This window comes from Ornithodoros turicata, chromosome 5, assembly GCF_037126465.1.
Source record: "Ornithodoros turicata isolate Travis chromosome 5, ASM3712646v1, whole genome shotgun sequence".
In the NCBI taxonomy this organism is placed as follows: Eukaryota; Metazoa; Arthropoda; class Arachnida; order Ixodida; family Argasidae; genus Ornithodoros; species Ornithodoros turicata.
The window spans coordinates 66,333,126-66,349,379 of NC_088205.1; the positions used below are offsets into that span (position 1 = coordinate 66,333,126).

General features: G+C 46.6%; 1 protein-coding gene across 2 annotated transcripts in view; it reads left to right on the forward strand.

The window, feature by feature from the left end:
- Window positions 1-16,254, forward strand: part of LOC135394615 (putative polypeptide N-acetylgalactosaminyltransferase 10) — a 211,154-nt gene that overhangs the window by 26,350 nt on the left and 168,550 nt on the right. For both annotated transcript variants that reach the window (XM_064625446.1, XM_064625444.1), the window contains exon 2: window positions 11,412-11,685. In XM_064625446.1, coding sequence (XP_064481516.1) covers window positions 11,512-11,685 — 174 coding nt within the window. In that variant the 5' untranslated portion in view covers window positions 11,412-11,511. The remainder of the gene's footprint in view (window positions 1-11,411; window positions 11,686-16,254) is intronic.

Genomic DNA, 16,254 nt, shown 5'->3' on the forward strand with positions numbered 1-16,254 from the left:
CTGCAATTTTAGCGGTCCCCGAGGAGAAGCCCAGTGTGCAATCGTTTGAGCTCTTTAAACTATCGATTTTGCTGACACAAAAGTTGCCGTAATTGACGAGCAAACAATGGCCTCTTCGGCTTTTCGAAATCGATATTCTCAAGTCACAAGATGCTGGAAACGAAAGGGTTTTAAACTTCGGAAAAGGGATAAGAGGAACGGGGAATTAGGGAGGGCGTCGAAGGAAAAGAAGACAGACGAGGGGAGATGCAGCAGTCCTGCCATGCTCAATCGAACACTCTGTTAGCTGGAGGGGCAACTCAATCCTATTAATCCCATCAGCAGAAACACGTAACACTTTCACTGAGTAACGATCTATGTATGCTGCATTTCTGCATGCGTGCCGTCCTTTGAGCGTGCCGTCTCAAAATGAAGTTGTTGTTTGAGTGAGCTCGGTCATATGCTAGTCGGGAGTGCGTTGCCGTTCAGAGCCATCAGAAAGCTTACTTATACGGTGCTGCAAAGCGTGTAAATGTTAGCGTTATTGCACGCAGTATACGAGATGCCTTATTCTCGTATCTATACATGCTCACGCTATTTTAGCGGGAAGTTGTAAACGTAGGTTCGTGTAAGCGGGCAAAGAGTTCTCGCATGTTCGCAAAACCCTGTGTTGTCAATATTTTTTGTGTTGGTCCACGAAATCCGCGGTTTTCCATCACTTCAAGGCAGTGGCATATAGGCAACACGAATCTTGGACAAAGGCATACGCGTGTTCAAGTTCTCCAAAAGGAATAGTCACGGAAGGCACGGATGCGAGCAACTCCACTATAGTGAACTGATGGGCTGTTACACAACATTCCACAGCGAGAAATCATGAATGGTTTCGTAAGGTCCGTGTCTATTCTCTCGTCTTGGTCGTCGTTTTGACTAAGTATGTTACGTGTTGTAGGGTCCGATCTCACCGCTACTTACAAAACGCTGTATCTGTTTAGCCCGTCGTGAAATGAAAACCGTTGCTGTCCGATTGACGAGGGTTTCCACAGCACCAGCCTGAAGTGTTAAGAAGTAGCCGAGATCCTCAGAAATTTGAAATTGTTTCCACAAATCCAAATGGTAGTGGCGTGAAACTTGCGCGAGCAATCGCTGCAAGTGGACTATTTTTTAGTGAAGCGTTCCGCTCTCGTGCGATAAGCTTGCGCAGCGCAAGCGTCGCGCAGAGAGATGATTTATCCGTGATCCTGCCACCGATATCTAGCATCGCTAATCGACGTGACGCGTGGTCATTAAGAGGACAATATTAACTACAATATATTACTCCCGTTTCATGCAGCTTTGTGCCACCGCGAAGAAATCCGCTGAAAGCCAGCCGTTGCTCTGATTTATGGAAAACGCACGGTTTGGACCGTTTTCTGACGATTCACAAAACTGCGTAGTTGCCTTAAAATTAAGGCGTACGCCTCTCGTTTTGAACAAGTCAGTTTAGAGAACGATGTCATTGGGGATTATGGCTCGCTATGAGCATGTTATGAGGTGAAGTTCTGCTTTAGGAGTGTAGAGGAACTCCCGTGTTGATATGCCCAGATCATCCCTTTTCATGTCCAGCAACTTCAACTTGAAGGATCTCTGAAGAGAACATCAACTCATCACTCCACTGCCCAGCTACTTGACATTCCTCAGCAGGCTCATAGGTTACATCGTCTAACGAGTCGGATGTGCCAGTCAATCAATCACTTGGCCAACAATAGCTGCGTTCTATCAAGCGTCTAACGAACTGTCTCCGCGGGCGCCCACCCAGTTCGTTACTCGCACGTATCGTCTTCGCTGCCACGCCCAGTAGCTTTACAAAATAATCTCTTCCTGAACATGTCGTAAGCTCACATTGTTCATTCGCCATGTTGCCAACAAAGATGTTCGCGAATTCCCGTACACAAAAGCCATGCACCCACTCATGGCAAAGGGTGTGGTGGAATAGCGCGTCCTCCATGTAGAGCACGTCTCTATCCAGGGTGAGTCCCTTTCACCTTCGTTCACTTTGTACTGCTTCTCATGCAAGACGGCCCCAACCCCAGCTCAGCGAGTAATGGTCCGGCGTTACGCTAATTTCGTTTAATGACTCTTAATTCTTACTTTTTTTTTACCTTACTCGGCGCGCTGTATAGCGGTGCCCTCACTTTGTATTCATGTGCGGTGGCCCTCTCGGCGGTACTTTTGGGGCTGGGTTGTCGGCTGCCGCCGTTAGTTTTTACGAGGAATACTTCCTCGGCTTTATTGGATCTTGTGGGGGGGATCCGATGGAGCTGGAAGGGTTAAAAGTTTGTCGTGACGGTGTGTATGGTGGAGTCGGAATGCCCAGTGATGTTACCCAAGAGCGGCTGTATACATGGTGTTGACTAGTTTGAAAGCGCTTGCGCATATATCATTGGACCGGAAAAACCTTACGACGTCGCTGCTGGGAGAGAATTGAATGTGGCAACATGTTTAACATTTTCATCGTGGACAAGGAAAATTATAAGAACATATCTACACTTTTCGAATCTACTTACAAGATTCCAAATTCGGCTCGGAATTCGACTACATCACAAAATCTCTGGCTGCCGGGACCGTTTTGCTTCCAGCAGCAAGATAGGCTCAGTTCCCGAGATAATAATCTCATGGTCGTATCGTAGCACGTCGGCATGCAGTAATCACTTCTGCCGCCTTTCGTTTTTTTCGTGCTGGGAAGCAGTGATGATGATGACGGCACTTTCTGCTCTTTGTCAGTGAAGAGGGGGCGGGAAATATATGCCAGCCATGGGACAGCCGCCATCCGGCGCGCGTTGCAGTGAAGGCAGCAGTACAATCGGGTGCTGCTTGGGCAATTCCCTCGTTAGATGACATTTGCTGTGCGATGACTGCAGTCTTTTGTGTGCGAGAACCGATTGCCCGCTTGGAATGAGGCCGCTAGTGAGGCCTGTCTTTGATGGGCTGTGAGAAGCTGCCATTGTCGTCGGGAGGTCGCGGTTCGCCCTTTTTTTTCTTTCTTTCTCGTATAGTGTACGCGGTATAGTGACTTCGACGCAATAATGCCAGGAGAGCGAGAGAGAAAGAAAAAGAATAAAGTAGATAGAAGGTTCGAGAGTCTGGATTCGGACGAATAAGTGTCATCGGGGAAGGGAAATGCTACTAATTTAAAACTGGAGCGTCGCTATGGGTCGTGTTGCTTACGTTTCGCGTTCTCTGGTCTCTTGAGGGCAAGTAATTGTACCATATAAACAACAAGCATGAAGGATCGTACCACATAGACAAAACGTCGCATCTTCTGGCCTTGACTCTGACGCAGAGGCGCGCAGTGTTGCCAGAATTCTAAACGAACGAACCGCCAAAGTAGCCAACCGATTCCATCGGAATCCGCGAAATTTTGCGAAGAAGCCGCTAAGGTCCGCTAAACGTTGAAAAGTGCCTGAACATGTTGTGATTGATGTAGATTGCACCTGTACTTATATTGTTCAGGAGCTTCCTTCGCATTGTCGTTCATTTCTTCGGTCCGATGTTCCTGGCAACTTCAGGAAGGAGGTCGTACTCGAAGCAGCTCTTTCCATGCCGCCTCAAGCATGAGCGAATTGCCAGAAGAGCTTCGAACAGGTCCTGCTTCATTTTGTTGCGCAATTTGTTCTTAATCGAAGTTCAGCTGGCTGAAGGTGCGATGAAGATCGTCCTTGAAGTGCGGAAAAAGCACATTCTTTAACATGGCTGAATATTTGGACCGATGCATCTTGTATTCCTTTGCCACAGCACTGTCGGGGAAAGACTTCTTTTAAAGTTCCCCGAGATGATCGGCGGTCAGCACTGAACTGTGTTCAGCAATAAAAAGCGCTGTCCTACCTTCTGTCTCATGCGCTAGATCGACCATCCTCGGGGCGATGCAAACTGTCTGTGGACCGGACGTGAAATGTCCCAATGCCTTTCTGTACTTTGCGCTGTCTCCGTGTGCCTTCAGGTATGAGTACCTCGCACACAGCACAAAGCCACAGAACCGGCACAGCGCCGTTTGTGTCCCATCTGCCGCCGTTCTGCACCGTACCCATGCACTTAGCAGAGGGTCCCGGAATCATTCCTTGCAAAATTATTACTTGTAACTCACTTTTAGCATTTCAACAGAATAGAAGAGTGCACACTGCCACAGACGCTAGTGAAGGAGAGAAACGAAGCCATGGACGGCAACTCCACCTCGCAACTGTAATTCGTGTTCTGGCGCAAAATCTCGGACGGTTATATGTCATCATTTCCCCTCGTAAACAATGCTGTGCTGGTTGACGGCAATATTGAAGGCCTTAGTAGTTAGGGCCTTAATTTCGTGCCCTTAGGACAGAGCTAAGTCGGTTCGATGCGATGACATTTGAGTGACTTTTCATTTTATTTTAGTACTTTGATGACTCCATTCCCTGCAATGCTCTAAGTACTACACACGAGAGCATGGGAACAAAGAGCAATACTGGATCTCGAGGGTGCAACCCTCGCTTACCTCGTCCCAGTCCTCATAACTCCATGACATCAACACGTGACTATACTCCACCACAGCACGAGGATGACAGCATATTTAGTTATTTATTTTGTACTTTTTTCATTTTACTATGGCTATGGCAGTATTATTTACTGCTGAGAGTGTCCGCTTATGAATGCGACATTGGATGAAGATCACGTCCATCTTGAGTTGCTGGACTGGTTGAGTGGCTGAAGACTGAGGACATGTTCCTACTTTTTTTTTCTTTTCATCTTGCAAGATGTGCACATCCCAACGACGTAAAATTACTTGTGCAGTGTGTACGCGTGACACCGAAGCAGCGCTTGGGCAAAACAGGGTACTGACAGAGCCGGACTGGCTGTCCTCCAGCAGCTCTGTAACAGCCGTTCGATTACCGGAAACAGTAACGGAAACGAAATTGAAAGGCTGGTATCAGAAACAGACAGGAAACGAAAATATAGCAGTAGCGAAAATGGAAACTGTAACGGAAATATGTCCGTTACCCTTCCCTGGTTTCAACGACTTAGAGTGTCGACGTGCGACGTGTTTCTTCACTTCTATGGCTGCTGAACCTGGTCCAGAGCTGCTTCTGGCAAAGATCAGTGTGCATCTAGGGAAGAACAACTTTATTTGCTAGGGAAATACTAGGGAAAGAAGAGCCTTCGCTCGAAACGTTACCCTTTATGCTTTCCTCCCAACTTCGGTACACGAGTCTCCTTATTTTCTGTGTTCGTGTTGTGCATCTGTTAGCCCCTTGGGTTTTCGTTCAAATACTATAGGGAAATGCGAGTGGGCATTCGTTTTCTCGGCTTTCCCCCGCAATGTCTCCAGAAAATGAGCAGCACACAACTTTCACTTCAATTTCGCGCATGTTCGTCTTGTTCTATCTCTTAGCTGCTCTGCACTGCGTGACTTCCGAGATTATCAGTATGTCTCGTGCAATTTTACGTTCCTGTCGTTCCCTTGCTGACATGGGATGGTAGTTTATCCAGAACCGCAAGCTCGAAACGGGGGAGGGGGGTGCAAAAAATTGGGGGTGCAGTTACATTGTAACAGTGGTACAGAGGAAAAATACATTTGGGGATGTTTGGGGGGGGTCTGAATAAATCACTGCTTGGGACCTTTGGAAAGGGGGACAAATGTATAGGCAATTTAAGCGACCATTTTTGCCGCAGATGTGAGTGAAATAACGTATCAGTTACGCCCTTTTCGGCAACAATTCTTTGGTGAAAACGGTGTTTATTCGATGGATATCATCGTGAGAAATCTCAGAAATTAGGCTGTAATGCAGTCTGTGAGAGGTTCGCTTTATGCTGTAGACAAGCGTTTTTATTGTGATTAACAGCCAAGCCATTAGGGGCCTCAGGTACTGCAAACGGGCACGATATGTTCACACATTTCATCAAACGACATCTTACAATGAAAGATGAAAGTCACTGAAAAGGTTAGCCAGCTGGTAGGACTCGATCTCACATCTTCTGGATTACCGGTCCAGGACTCTACCGACTGAGCTAAGCTAACACTCCTCCTCAGCGACTTCCAATGGTGCGTCATCTGAAGGGACAAACCAGCCACTCTCTTTCACTCATCCTCCTTTCACTCTTACATTTTTGCTCACTCATACACACATTCATACGACGGGATCGACGCAAGCGGCAACTGTTGAGCAAACAACAACAACTTTATTTTGACTTTGGAGAGTGGGGAGGTTCATCGCCAGAGGCGATACTCTACCCCATTGCTGGTGCATGGGGATGTGAAGAATAAATTTTTGTGGGGAAACTGTTGAGCAAGATGTATGTATTTGTCCTTTCTATGTTGTTCCAGCCTCAGAACATATCAGTTGTCTCTTGACATCCTACAGTCTGGAACCTATACAAATGGACGTACACGTGCCCGCGGTGTATTCGGTCTGCTTTTCCACCCCACACCGGCACAAACAAATGATTGTCAGTCTACCTAATGGTTAGTATTTCAAGTACCAAGTACATTTCTGAGTACTTGTAGTTTATTTCAAGTACGTTTCCAATTGCATACTTTGTGACGTACTTTCCTATCAAGTACTAAAGCACCCAACTTGACGTGCAAAGACAAAAAACTGAAAGCATCTAGTAAGTTTTGTGTCACGAAGCAGTATTTTTGAACAAGAAAACTGATTTCTGTCCTCCTTCATAGTGTACCAAGAGATGCGCGGTTGAATACATCGGGACACTAGCGCAGCTCTGCAGCCTCTGCAGATGTCAACGGAAGTTATGCCATGTCTTACACTATATATTAATGAATAAGCACAGACTGGCATTTGCAAAAAATGCCTGCATTGGCATTTAGCCAATAAGAATATGCTCATTTTATCAAATTTTGTCACCACCTAACGTGGACAAGTGGCGCTACACAAATGTTGCAATCAATGCCGTGTATGCCAGAGGGAGTCTGGCCATTAATGGGACTTGCCTATACCTGGAGCTCCACCCACTTTTTGAGCTCTCTGGCCAATCACGAGCCAAAATACAGTTCGCTATTAACCCCAGGCTATCCAAGATATATATTACCTGTATTCACTGGGTGCCGACATTTTCGGGAAACTGGATTGTATTAGATTGAATAGGATATTCCCTGACGACCTAGCAACATAATGGATTTTGCGTCCACATTTAACGGCGCCATCTGGATGGTGAGGGGCACGCCGGGAAGACGCAGAATAGCAGAAGTAGCAGAAGCAGAAGTGCTTGCTAGCAAAACTGATTGGCCGGCAGAACCGCTAGTTGGAACAGACTGCCGGTATTATACGTATTTTAACTATGAAACATAAGATTGAACCAAGAACGGGCAAAGGTGTGTATATGAATAAAAGTATATCATAAAATGAAAATTTTTGGCCATCCGTGGCGTTTTTCTTGCTATTTGCCTGTGATCGCTGTCGTTACTAGGCCTAACAAGGACGACGAAACATATTTTCAGGTAAACATCGACACTGGAGCGTAATTTAAAGGTGATTTGCAAGATAATTGCAACAGAATGTACACTTACGGAATAAAATTGACGTAATTTATGAAAAAAAAATTGTCATGAAATCCTCGCTTCGCCGTTCCAAGCTACGCCGCCATTTTCGGGAAAATTTTGGTGTCATGGCGGCCCGCATAGAAAACAGCAGCCAATGAAAAACGCTCAATTTGTTTGACAGGTCGAGCCCCTTTTTTAGGCTCCTCCTAATGGCCAGACTCCCTTTGGCATACACGGCACTGGTTGCAATGTACTTCACGAGTATTTTCCCAGTACTTTCTAGTTTTCTTTAAGTACATTTATATGGCACCTTGTACTGTACTTCAAGTACCAGAGACACCAAATACTTTGTACTTTACTTTGGTACTTTGCCCATCACTGTATAGTCTATACAACTCAGCAACATAACGGCGCACCGGTAAGTACCTCCCGCAACTTGACTACATGCTCTAACCCGAGCCCGGCCTAATGTATGCAAGCAGACTAATATGTGCATGCCGTGTTCTTGACATGTTCTGTCACGGCGTCGACTTTTCCTCAACTTCTGTTGCCGTCACCTAGGAAGCGCCAGGGTTGCTCATCGAAGGATGAGAAGTCACCTCGTTTTTTTTCCCTTTTTTTTCGGGCGGTGTTTATGCTCTGGCCTGGGTGAACATGTTAATTTCCGGTCGATGGCTCCATTCGCGTCTAGCAACCGCACGTGCTGTTTCGACATCACGCTCACTGCTCTGACGTGGGGAAACTTTCAAATGGCATTCGTCTGTAGGGAGCGTTTAGTTGAACTATAGTTTGGAAGTTGTCTCTCTCGTGCATCCATGCACAGATCCGCAACGCATAGATTCTACGCTGCTGTGACAGCGTCCATAGTGCAATTTTGTTGTGTATAGATTGCGCCCTATCATTCGATATGTGATACTGTTGCACCATTGAATTGAAGGAGCGGCTCGGACAAGTACGATGATCAGTTGTGCAAAATAGGTTCTGGTTTGTCCAATAAATTCGAGGTGAATGCGTTGCCTGTGCTGCGACTCCAATTAGAAATCGTTACAATTCGATTCGTAAGTGTGTTGGTACATTACTTCCAGAAGGTATTCAACCGGTTAATAAATAAAGCTTCAAAGTGAAAAACCGGGCGTGTTGGTGTTGATGTTGCATGGCGAACTAGCACTGGGAATGGGACAGAGTGAAGAGATGCACAGGTCTGTCCTGCACCTGACCTGCCGTCTCTTCTCTCTGTCCCGTTCTCAGTGCTAGATCGTTATGCAATAAAGCTTCGCTCGCCATCACTCTAAGAAAAAAGGGTGTGAAAAGGTGGTAACTTCTATATAGTTACCACCTAAGTCGACATAGCCTCTGATAAAGGGTGTAAAAGGGTGGCAGAATCAGTGATCATATATCCAAATTGCTACGAAAAGGCATACGCCCCCCTCGCTCACCGAATCAGAAGCGGTAACCCTATCATTCGTAGGCAGCAGGTAGAACTTTGCAACCTTTTAGGCACAACATATGGGACAACTACTACCTCCTAAAAGGTGTAACTGCTCCACCCTTTTTTCTGAGAGTACTCCATGACGTATCGGGATACTAACATTACGCATTCTTAAAACGGAACTTCACCGCATGGCACGCTCCTCGCCAATCATCGTCTCGTATGGCATCGTTCGCTCCCGTAATTCGCTGGAGACGAAAGGATACGCCTTTTTTGGTGATGCCCATGCAGTTAATTGCGCCATGTGTCACAAAATGATGAATGGGGAGTTTCATCGCCAGGGGGCGCGTTTTAGAGTGTGCTCACTACATGGGTTTCTAACATTCCATGTGCAGAAATCGGCGACTTGCACCATGCTGTGCTGCGTCCAGTCTCATATATTCACGTAACTATAACTTAGTCCTCGTACTCACCACTTCTCTGCACAAAAGGCTCAGAACCAGGCGCGCCATTCAGAGTGATGACGTCCGCTTTCCTGATTTGTCGAAAATGGGAGATGTACACCCCAGCCGACCATAATCCCGAATGACATCTGATTTGTTTAAAACGGGAGGCGTACGCCTTTTTTGTATCAATTATGCAGTACATAATTGGTAAAAAAAAAAACAAAAAACAGCGTACGCCTCCCGTTATAAACAAATCAGGGGCAAGAGCCGTCATTCGGGACGATGGTTGGCTATATACGAGCGTGCTATGCGGTGAAGTTCATTCTTTATAAGTGTACGCCTTTTTACGTCGATTTGAATGCATGCATTCACAAACAGGGGTTATGTCCAGCTCTCTCCTCAAATCAGAAGCCAGAACTGTGCAGTCTCGAAACAGAATTTCACCACGTAGCACGCTGCAGAGGCAACCATCGCACAGAACTGTGCCGTTATCATTCGTAATTTTTCGAAAGCGTTTTGCGAACGGCGTTTTGTGACAGTTGTGACTGCATAATCGTCATTAAAAGGCGTACGCCTCCCGCCTTCAATAAATTCAGGGGAGAGAACGACCTCATTCGGGATGCTGGTTGGTTAGGTCATGATTAAACCTGTTATGTGTTTAATTTCGCAAGGTTACCGATAAGACGTTCGATTCCATGAAAGGCTCTCACCGTGCTCAATCATTTACCATTACGCTTGGCTGCGAGCTGTTGTTCGATCAAGTTCTGTTTTCAGAGTGTGTATTGATCGTCCACTTTTTCGAATTACTACCTTACACGGAAGACAATAATGTGCTTCCCGAAACCCACCCATTTGTTTGTCTTCGTTCGCGTTGCAATCGCCTCTCGTATTGTAGAACACAGACCGGAATCGCTGTCGTCTATATGAGCTTACCGGAATGGAGCTCTGAGTTCCCTCCCAGGCGATTATTTCGAACTGGCGTCCTTTATGGCGCGTTTTATGACGCAGTCCGGGGCTGAAATGAACGACAGCGAGGACTTCCATTCGATATAATCGCGCGCTGCCGTACTATATTTCCTTCGATCGGCGACGGGAATGCGCCTGGATCACGCCATCGGGCATAATAGGGCAACATTTGGGCCGTCCAACTCTCTTATATTAAGTTGCAGGAACCAGCTGGCTTGTTCGTCCCCGTGAGGCGATGTAACGTCCACCAGAGTTTGATGTAATGTCCGATAGCGGATGATGAGCTTTTAGTCTTGTTTATGTATTTTTGCGCTCCTCATATCTTTCGTTGACGATGGGAAGTAAGAGTGTATTGGTGTGTGATGTGAAGGATGATGAAAGGAGGATTTTTTCTTAAAGGATGTTTTGGATCTGAAGTTTGCGTCACTTGATTGTACGACGTGATTTTCTGGACGACGAACGATTTATTGCCGACCGGAGATGGAACTCGATTCAAGGGTACATTTCATCACCAAAATATTGATTACGTGCTTCTACTGACGACTCTGGGGACCGGCCAGAGCGCGATTTTCGGTTCCGAAAATAGCACTGCCCTCGGCCTGAAACGAAAAGCATACTCATTGTGCTGTTATCACAGGGCGAACGTGTATAGAGAGCAGATTTGAAGATATAAGTGTGCTCGAAAAAAATTTTGACTGTTTTCTGTGTGGCACTTTGATTAATACTTTTCACATCCTTTCACTGTATTACCAGAACCTCACCACATGACACCGCTCGCGGAGTCAACGGCCATTGCGAATGGCACCAGTCTGTCTCCTGGTTGGTTGAAAATGGAATGGATCAGCCTATTTTGGACGCTCTGCGCTTTGCGTAATGTGTCGAAATAGTCGGATCTATCCCATTCTCAACCGAGGCGAGAGGACGATGTCATTAGGAGTAATGCTTGACCAAGATACCCTTATGCGGTAAAGTCCCGTTTTAACAGTGTACTTTTCGCATCTCCAATATGTATGCACCGCTTCAACGGTAGGACGGCATTCGAGAAGGTTATATCTTCGTGGTGCTTACAAGAATCATTTTTTCTTTACAGGGGCGATCTATGTGAGGCTCAAGATGAGTGCATGCTCCTGACTAGGCGAGCTGAGTGACAGGCACCCCCCGGTTCCTTCGGGGGTCTTGCCCTCCACGCCATGGTGCGGCGTAGCACAAAGCGGCTTTTCAAGCTGGTTGGATGGGCAGCGGCTCTGCTACTGTGCACGTCCCTCCTAGTGAAAATGTTTGGTGCTCATCAGGGTTTGGACTTTGTGCCTGGAGGTGGAGGCGCCTTCATGCCTCGTGCGCCACATTTAGACAGATCACAACAGGTGAGACACGTCTTGACGACTTCCACGTGCCCCATACTGTGTATTCACAGAAGCGATATTCTAACGGAATATTCTGGTGAATATATATATTAAAAAAAGTAACTGCTCACAGGGAACAAATACCCCCGCGTGTTATGCTGTGCATTCACACGGTGCCGGAATATTGCGAGTGCGCACTTAGCAGAAGACTCTTAGCAGAAGACTCTTAGCAGACTACACCATCCGCGTGTTTTCCTGTGTCGTCTGCTTCGGAATATCATGTGGCTGCGCAACGGGATGTTTCCCACGGTTAGCGATGCACGAAAAGACATGATTTTGAACGCGCGCGCTTACGTGACAGTAGAGAAAGCTATGACGTTTTTCGTACCTCCCGCTGGACTGTTCTGGAGAGCCTCACACATGCGAATACACGGATACAGAACATTGTATTTGCATCCTAGACCCCGATCGTCGTCTTCGCGATATTTAATATTCTACGATAACTGCAACGGGTGTTCGCAAAGCCTATTGCAGTGTCCATTGATAATTGATGTCCACCACGATGGCGATACACATGCTCTCGCTTCTGAGGCCAGTGCCTCAAAACTTGGCTGAAGACTCCAGCGGGCTCCTGTTTTTGGTCGAATGGTGTTATTTGATGTCGCATATACGTCGAACAATATTGATACAAAGGCACACGGTGCTGTAGAACCGTAACATGCAGCGTGTGTATCTTGTTTTATTTTCGTAAGCTATAAGCGATTACGTACAGTTCAGACAACGTGCACATGTGAACTGCTCTTTTCGACCACCACTGGTTGGTAACACACATTGACACGAGTAACTGCGGTGCCCTATCCACGGCATTCATGTTAATGCAACTTCGCCGACGTCTACCAGCATCTGCGATACCTGAAAAAAAGAAAAGAAAAAGAAAAGAGAACATCAACAAAATAACGGTTTATTATCCAAAAAATGAACTTCGTGCCGTGGAGCTTATGGATCGTAGAAACTACAAATCGTGCCTTGTTTGCAAACAATATAGCCTATACAGTACGATACAATGGTTATTTATTCGAGAAATCATACAAGCAATCTACTAAGAGACCGCTATGATGCCCTGTAAAAAAAAGAATAGCTTACGCTACTAATGCGCTACTATGCACCACTTTGCGCATGGAGATTCATACCACATAGCGATATATGCCATATATTGAAGCAAGGGCGCGCATCTGCACACCCGTCAATGCAGTCTGCATTTTCACGCTGCTAACCCAACGACACCCATTAAAATGCGCATTTGACACCATGGGCCACCATGATTATAATCAGTGGCCATTCCTCAAGGGGGTCTTATTGCACACATTAATTAAAGCGAGATCACCTGCGCACGTGGGCGCGCGGCGATGGGATGGCGGTAATTGAAACGCATTCATCAACGATGATGCGGAAGAAATATTTTGGCGTTAGCAAAAAATCTCACCAGGGATATTGCTGGATTTTCAGGAACGGGCATAGGTGGAATCTTGAGGAATCCATGATGAAGGAATTCCCCCTTCGCGATGAAAGGTGGCGTTACCTTGACATCAACGCAAGAGGAAGTGTATTCGTCGGTTGTGTTGTTCGTGATTGATGATCGAGAGGAAAAAAAGAAAAAAAGCCCAGTCTATATGCTTTCTCTCTCTCTCTCTCCTTCTCAAGAGGTCAACATTGCGGATGCGGCTCTCATTGGTCTCCGCAAACGATTTGTCCAATCATCACGGGAGGTATATAGTTTGAGGGAACCAATCCGAGGCCTCTCCCTCATTGTGGTACTTCTTAAGAAAGAGAGGGATGGGGAAAGCGCACATTGCGGTTTCTTTCGCTCACAAACCATGAACTACGCAACCGTTGAGTCCCGTTCCTTTTGTGTTGGAGTCAAGGTAATGATATATCTCATTCCGCGCGAGAGGCACATACGTCACATCCACTTCTTCCACCAGAACGGTGGAAGAAGTGGATGTCCTGCGCAGCGCAAATCTCTTTTGCTTGTGGGACACCGACACACCGTGCGTATTTATCGACTGTCCGCTATCCGGTGCCGGAACATCAAAAACCCGAATTTTCGCAGCAGTGTCCCGCGTTCGTACACGGCTTCATTAGTCTACCTCATGCACAGACCTCGATGAATAAATAAACACCGGACTATATATCGTGTGATAAACAATGGTGCAACCCACTTTGAGCGTCACGTAAAGCTGCTTCCTTGCCGCGAAAACAGGACAAACGGTTTCCGGAACAAATGGCGTGTCGGTTTTTGTCCCGAACCGCAAGCACGGTGCCGTTCTTTTTCGTGCTCCCGTCGCTATGGGCATGCGTGGTGGTGGGCTAGTGGAAAGTAATTAGGGTTCCTCGCGCCACACGCCGCTGGATTAATGGTCGACCGTCGGGACGCTGCGGGTTAACTTTATTTGGACGGGCGTCCGTTAGGCTTAGGTCCTTTAAGCGTACGATTGGAGTGTGGGTTTGCGTCGGCGTTGGCTGCGGCCGCCGGAAGTCGTGTAGGCGTCTTGCAACGGGATAGACGTTCCGTGATATGGCTCCTTAATGTGTGCAGTGTGGGTTTGCATGTGGTAATGTTGTGCGGTACTTTGAAAGTTTGTTTAATTGGCCTAATTTGGGACCGGGCGTTTCAACATTCGGGGATTTTGGAGATGAAACGGTGTATGTGGAGCTTACGAAAAATTGTTTCGGAATGTTTGATTTACGCGCGGAATTTCTTTAAAGACGATTTTTTGGAATGTTTCGTCAGCCCCCATTGCCGTACACTCTTAAAAACGAACTTCACCTCATAGGATGCTCCTGGCCAACCATAATGTCGAATGGTATGGTTACCGTATATATGCCCTGATTTGTTGAAAACGTGGGGCGCACGCCTTTTTTGTAACAGTTATGAGCAGCATAAGTGTCGCAAAAAAAAGCGTACGCTTCCCGTTTTCAACAAAGCAGGGCAGATAGCGATATCATTCGAGATGGTGGTTGGCTAGGAGCGTGCTATGCGGTGAAGTTCACTAGTAAGAGTTCATATGTGCTGTTGTCGTTCTCAGAGCCACGGATTATCATTATCACCATCTTGGCCTATTACCGTATTGTTCTTATTATCCAGTACAAAGGACAACTAGAGTGGAATTGGCGTTCAGTACCGTTATTTCGAAGACCAATTCCAAAATGGTTCCGTTTAAACCATTTGGGTTTTGTAATCGATAGGAGCGGCTTGTCTCCAATAAACACTTCTTCTACTGCGCGGCAGTCTGGGTTTCGTTCCTCACGCCATTATTGCGTCTCGTTGCTTATTTAACAGAGTGATCATTTTCATGAAAGCAGATTATCTTCTCAAATGTCATGTTCCCGCGTGTTCGACAGTCGATGCTCTCTTTCCATGAGAAGTATAAATTAACACAAGGCGTAAACATGTTGAATTTGGCACTGCAACAGAGTAAATTTGTCATAATGCGCAAGTCGTGGACATCATAGATATCGTCGCGGTTGAAGAACACAGTTCAAACAGAACTTCACCACATAGCACGCTGACACAAACCATACCACGGCATGAAGGCAAAATTCGTACGCCCCCATGCTTTCCGCACATCAGAAGCGATAGCGGTATCATTCTGCGCTATGTTTGGTCTTCAGCGTATTACATGGTAAAGTTTCATTTGAGAGGGATAGTTTACTTCCTAAGCTAATTGAAATAAATGTATGCGACGGGAACATTTGACTCCAAACAACTCCCCTGTAAGACGCTTCGCGCGAAATCATTGTATTTCCACTCGAAAGCCTTTACTCTGCACGCGCATGACGTTTATTCCGGGCCGCTCACGTGGGAGCGTAGACGACATTTAGCATAACTGCATAAGTGCCACAAAAAAGCGTACGCCCCCGTTTTTAACCAATCAGGTTGCAGAACGATGTCATTCGGGATGGTGGTTGACTAAGAGCCTGCTGTCCGGTGGTGTTCTCTTTTAAGGGAGTATACACTCTAAAAACAGAACTTCTACACGTAGCACGCTCTTAGCCAGTCACCATCCCGAATGACATCGTCCTGCAACCTGATCGGTTAAAAGCGGGAGGCGTAAGCCTTCTTGGAACACATACGCAGTTCCAAAAAAGGCTAAGCCACAAATCGGGAGTGACAAAGGTATCATTCTGTGCAATCGTTGGCCTTCACCGTGCTATGTGGTGAAGTTCTGTTTTTTAAAGTATGGTCTGGCCAGGAGATGGGTGGGACGCCCTCGTAACGTCGCAGTGCGTCATAATGACGTCGCATATGCGTGTGTATGAGCCGGCACTACATCGCGAAGCGGGGGCGTCGTGCAAAGGCTGGTAGCCAATCGCAGAAGCCTTCCACGGATGAGTGGGCGGTCCCAATTGTAGGACTTGCGTTGTCACTGACTATAGGACCTAGCAAGATCTAGCAGTTAGCAGCACCTTGACAGCAATACAAAGGACACCGAATTCAAGCGTCGCGTCGTTCGTGACCTTCTTCCTCTCCTTCTCAGGAAGGACGGCAATACAGAGCGGCCTGTTATTGGTCTCCTCAAACGATTTGAC